We start from the raw sequence: 5,546 nt of genomic DNA on the forward strand, positions 1-5,546 counted from the left end.
ACCACCCACTCCTAAAGTAAAGACCCTGCTAATGTCCCTATTCCAAGGTGGGTGGTGTACGCAGATCACCACGGGTGGGTGGGTGTTGAATGTGTAGGGTATGGCCATCCAGATGGGGCTGCACAGCACCTCCAGAGCTAGGTGGTAAACTCTGCCACAGAGGGAAGGGACCCAAAATCCAGCATTACAGGTGAATGTGCTCCAGGCTCCATAACTATCCCAGCCCCATTTGGCAGTCAACACCCTCTTCACTGGCTGTTCCCAGAGGTCCCCTCCTCCTCCCATACGTCCAGGGAGTGTCTCATGGCTCTTAGGCACTGGAAGATGGTTTAATTTAACGGTTCATTATGTCAGGCAGCTTCATCCAAGCAGGACATTTTTCCAACATTTGCCCATCTTTTATTTGTGGGTGGTGAACATTTGCCCTCATTCCCCAGGGGCGGCAACAGGTTACTGTGCTTGGGGGTGAAGGACACCAGCTCTTCTGCTTCTCTCTCAAATGACTGAAACCCGGGCTAGCAGGAGTCATTTTCAGTTTAAATTGGCTGATGGGAGGGGGTGACTGCAAAACCTCTTAGAAAACTCCCAACCTAACATGCTTTCCATCAAACCAGCCTGCTTTTTGATTTCAGCTAGGCGTCTGCCCTGTGCATTTGTAAGTGTCCTGCAGGCTGCTGCAATCGGCTGCTTTGGGAGAAGTTAAAATACAAACTGAGGCTTTTTGGTGGAAGGTAAGTGTCAGGCAAGGCTGATTCCCAGGGGCTGTACCAGAGCAGACCATCAATTAGATGTCTAGAGACAGATCATAGGATGTAGAGAGCAGGTAACGGTGGAAACAACTGTGGAGGTGACAGCAGAAATGTCCTTGTACCTTGGGAACATACAGTCTGGTCCCACCCTGACCTTTGGGAGCAAATCAGGAAACCATCTTCTTAATTAATAAACTGTAAAAACACCCATGAGAAAAGAAAATGCCTTTATTCTGAGAGGTGGGGGCTCTTACATCTCAGCTTGTAATTTTTTTTTTCTAAGGCAGACATAAAAAGACTCCATAATTTATTCTTAGGACATCTGAATAGTTATTTATTGAGAAGCCACAGTTCTCACACTTTTACAACTGTCGGCTTGTATAAGGCAAAAAAAGCAAGATGGGTCACTATTTTACACAGAAAGTAAAAGCTCTGTAGGGGGGACTGATGGACATGCAGTTACTGGTCAAAATGCAATGTACATGACATATAAAAACCATTGTGAAACAGAGGAATTGTAAATTATGGTTACAAGCTACTGAAATAAATATTCAATATATTATTATAAACACATTTGTATAGTCTAGGATTGTAATTAAAGTTGTCTTTGTACATACACGGTTATTTGAAATTTAAACAAAAATGTAACATTTAGAGGAGCAAACGTCAACATAAAACAACTGCTTTGGACTTGTAATGTGCCATGATATATCCATAATGATAGGATTAATCTGGTGTGGCAATTAGAATGACTAATCCTTTGGGATGTAGCCTCTATGGAGTTAACTGCATATTGAAGGGAAGAGCCTGGTACATTAACAAGGATGCAGAATGATTCAAACGGCTGTCTGGGTTTGTTTGTTTTCTGGTTTTTAAATGAACAGAGAGAACAAAAAAATCATTTGTAACTGCCTCGTTCTTCTTTTAAAAACAAAGCTGTTTTTTTATTAATTTTAAGCAGTTGGCATCCACAGAAGAGAAACAAAGAAATGAAAGGACTCGATTCACTCATCTTCACAACAATTTACCATCAATGTATATACAGTACATTAATGAAGCATTGTTTAAACTTTAATTATAACAGGGACACACCTAGCATGTTTTCTATGTAGTTTTTCCATTAACAGTATTAAACAATGGTGCTCCATATTGCTTATGAACATATAGATATGAAATTAGGAAACCGATGAATCAAAGAGAGGTGCTAATCTTATTACCACACAGCTAACATGGCATTTGTATTGGTAAACTTCTCATGGGCATTTAGAGCTGACATAAAAATTCCTAATGTGGCTAACTGAGTTACAGACGAGGTACATGCACGGATACCAGGCGACCCCCAGCCGGTCCTCCGGGCCAGCTTCCCTAGTCATCCTCTTCATCTTCCTCATCGCTGTCCTTCATGGTGATCCCCTGGAGCCCTCCGCCTTCGCTGACCGATGCCGTCGCCTCCTCTACCGTCAGCCGGTTCCGGATGGTCTCGTAGGTTTTGCTGTTTAAGGTGGAGTCCAGAACACCTTGCAATCGGAAATCCCGGTACGTTTTCTAAAGCAGGGAGAGGCATAGAGGAAGGAGGAGACAGCACAGAGGTCAGGGCCGACACCGGGTCCCCAGCTTCGCCACAGGAGTCAGCCCGTGTCCCCATGCCCGGAGTCTGGGGCCACTAATGGAAGAGGCTGGGATGCCGGGGAAATCCCCGCCCTGGGGACGTTTTGCATTGCCCCGGGCAGCACAGGGGCTGCAGAGGGGGGTCTCTGCCGGCCACCGCTTTGCCGTGGCAGAGGTCCCTTTAGGGTGCCTTGAGCCAGAAATCACAGCTCTGCGACTGCAGGGCCCGCAGGGTGGCTGTGCTGCGTGGCTGCACAAAGGCTTCAAAGCAGGGATGTACTGGGGGCCGCGCAGGGGAGCTTTATGTATGGTAGGTTGGGGTCTAAAAAGACATCGAAGCAACAGATAAGGGCTCTGCTCACAACTAAATTTCCTTGCTTCTGGATGCATTCAGCTGCCTGTAACATCAGTTAGTTTTCTTCATGCAGCAGAACGCTTATCGCCCGTAACCGCAGACGTGATTACACATTCCCAGAATGCTCCGTATTAAATAATCCTACCTACAGTATTGGGATTAAATAAGCTAAGTCCAGGATACCAGGGAAAATTGTTGATATATAAACATAAGCACACGGCATATGTTTCTTAAATCTCTCGTTCTTCACCTAATTCTGAAACTGGGGTTGCATTTCCATAATTAGCTATATTTCCCTTATTATTACGATTAATATCTCTCATTTGAATTTATGTTTAAAAACTTCTTGACTCTGTGAGATAAAACTCTGGCCTTGTAGTTCATTTAATTCTGCTGTGTGCTCTGTGTGGAAACTATTTACTGTTCTGCTATTTCAGAAAGTCTTTGGATTTGTTGTAGCTGCTTCTGAATGTAATACTGGTACAAATAAAGCACAAGGAAGAAAGCTTTCCTCAGCTAGCTGACAAGTAGAAATAATTTGTCTGTGCCTGTTGTTTTCAGTTATGAAAAGCACATTTAATACATTTCAGTTTTAATTTATTCATGCCTTCAATGTGTTCACTGCACACAAGACCATAAACATTATAAAATACTAGACCAAAAAGCATTAGATAGAACCTAAAATGATCAAAAATATATTTACCCCCTTCTGTGATCTTATTATTTCATGTAAACCACTGCGATTTCACACTGAAATAATTATCATTAGTCCAAGGCACGCACACACACACACATATACACATACACGTGTACTCAAGGGAAAAAATGTTACTTTCAGGGTATGTTATCTCACCTTTGTGATCTCTTAGAGTTGATTATATACACCCGTTGTAAAAGAAACAACTTCAATTAACTATGAGAACAATCCTCATTTGCATTCTGACGATAATCACAAGCCATAGCTGGGCTTAAACGTTTCTAGTAAAACAGTGTTAAAAACTTTTGGTTTGATTTAACCCGTTTTAACAATGGACTTCATTGGTGTGATCAACACGTTTGTCTGCAAAAAGGCTAATTTTGGTGCGCTTATTGTACAGGTGGGGTCGAATAGCAATAGAGTTTCCCTTTTTTCATGCAAGCAGTTACTTTGTTCTTATTTGCACACCTGTATTTTGCATCTATATGCATTTCAAGTTCCTGTTTATCCTTTCCTACATGCCATACACACAAGTATCTTAATCTTTAAGAATTTTAATGAATGGCTTAATATATTTGCCAGCGACATTATGCCCAAGAGAACATGCCGCATGCATACACACATACTCCTTCTGACAGCGAGACGGTAGCAAAAAACACATCAGGTGATTACCTTTACTATCCTAATGAGAGTTTTCAGTTGATAGATGTGGAGCTGCAGGTCCATGCGGTCTGTCAGCCAGGTGCAGACAACATTCATCGAGCTGGTGTACCATTGCTGCAAGAGAGACAGGACTTCTCCAGCAACCACGTCAGGGCTGCGTGCTGCGCCCCGAGTAACCCGGGCAGCGCCCAGCGTACAGTCAGCACCACCCTTTCCCACTAGCCCGCCCGCTGATGGGGTATGACAGACTTAGAGGGGGAGACAGGCACCCTCTGTTACACAGAATTTCCATGCATGAGCTTTTAAATTTTAATAATAACAACAACAAACCTGTTAGGAGGGGTAACTGCCACCAGCAACACCACAAGGTTCTTGTAATCTGATTTTGCCATTGACGGGACTTGCCAGCAGTGGTGTGCGTTTGGCCCAATCCATTTTTTAACGCGTCCCCCTGCCGTGAGAGCACAGTCCTGCCTTTAAGTGTGTCGGACCCACACTCAAGCTACTTACCGTCTTGAAATTCAAACATAACCAGCCACGGGGCGAGTCTGCTTCCCTGACAGCGAGCGGAGGGGAGGCTCGTGCGGGGCAAGGTTTGGCTGCGGGTGAGGATGCTGGTGTGAGCACCCACCAACGCCTGCCCAGGCTGCGCGGGAAATGCTTTGGTTTCACCCTCGCAATTACGAAAAATGGAAAAGCAGCAAACAAATGAGCTTGTTTCAAGCTGCTGAACTCACAGGGCTCCAGGGCCTGAAATTTTGCTGCTTGTCTGTGAAAAAGGCTTGCAGCTGTGTGGCAGCAGCCTGCCAGCCCTGCAGTGCAGGAAGTCTCCGGTGGGCTGTGGATCAGCGCCCCGCTCACGCAGGGCTGGCATTGCACGTCTGACGCCACACAGACGAGCAGCGAGCCCTCGAGAGAAGGAAAAGCAGGGGCTGTGGCGGGGGGGGTGGTGGTGTCACAAAACCCTCCCCACGGCGCTCAGCACAACAGTTGAGTACAAAGTGGTCTGCATACAGAAACCCATCACGCCTCTGTACGCACAGTCACACCCTTCTCTCGCAATCTCTCTTACACACACGCAGACAGATCAAAACCTATACTGCAGACCAGCTGCAATTAATCTAGAACCAGTTAAAGATAAAAAAACCCCACCGGACCAGTTTATAAAAATCCCGATCGAGCGCCATCCAGGTTAGTCTGAAATGCAGCGGGCTCCCAACTAGCCTGCAACCTTGCATCAGCCTAACGCAGGGGTTACTGCCTCCCTTCGCCGCACCGTTGGGTGGGGGGCTCTGGCGCAGAACCATGCCCTCTTCCCTCTGTTGCTGAAGCTGCCAGCGCAGCAGGGGCATGGAGACAACTGAAGATTCTGTAATTGCAAAACTGAGGCCGGTGATTTGTTACCCTCCACCCTTCCACAGCGGCTGGGAGGCCAGCGCCTGCCTGTGCGCAGCGGGCGGCGCCACCAGCATGA

At 45.9% G+C, this 5,546-nt stretch overlaps 1 protein-coding gene across 1 annotated transcript; it reads right to left on the reverse strand.

Moving 5' to 3' along the window:
• Window positions 1–959: 959 nt before the first annotated feature.
• LOC104075789 (calcium-dependent secretion activator 1-like) lies at window positions 960–4,180 on the reverse strand. The gene is made up of 2 exons (XM_009576422.1): window positions 4,082–4,180; window positions 960–2,294 (listed from the first exon to the last, which is right to left on the reverse strand). Exons 1-2 carry the CDS (start codon window positions 4,166–4,168, stop codon window positions 2,115–2,117), a joined length of 267 nt encoding a protein of 88 aa, XP_009574717.1. The 5' UTR covers window positions 4,169–4,180; the 3' UTR covers window positions 960–2,114.
• Between the last annotated feature and the right edge of the window lie 1,366 nt (window positions 4,181–5,546).

This window comes from Fulmarus glacialis, unplaced genomic scaffold, assembly GCF_000690835.1.
Source record: "Fulmarus glacialis isolate BGI_N327 unplaced genomic scaffold, ASM69083v1 scaffold46684, whole genome shotgun sequence".
NCBI lineage: Eukaryota > Metazoa > Chordata > Aves > Procellariiformes > Procellariidae > Fulmarus > Fulmarus glacialis.

Excerpts from the sequence above, each read along its gene's own strand:
- LOC104075789 (XM_009576422.1), bottom strand. The coding sequence starts at position 4,168 with ATGAATGTTGTCTGCACCTGGCTGACAGACCGCATGGACCTGCAGCTC. Across the intron at positions 2,295-4,081 it reads CTCTCATTAGGATAGTAAAG|AAAACGTACCGGGATTTCCG; the intron begins GTAATCACCTGA and ends TCCCTGCTTTAG.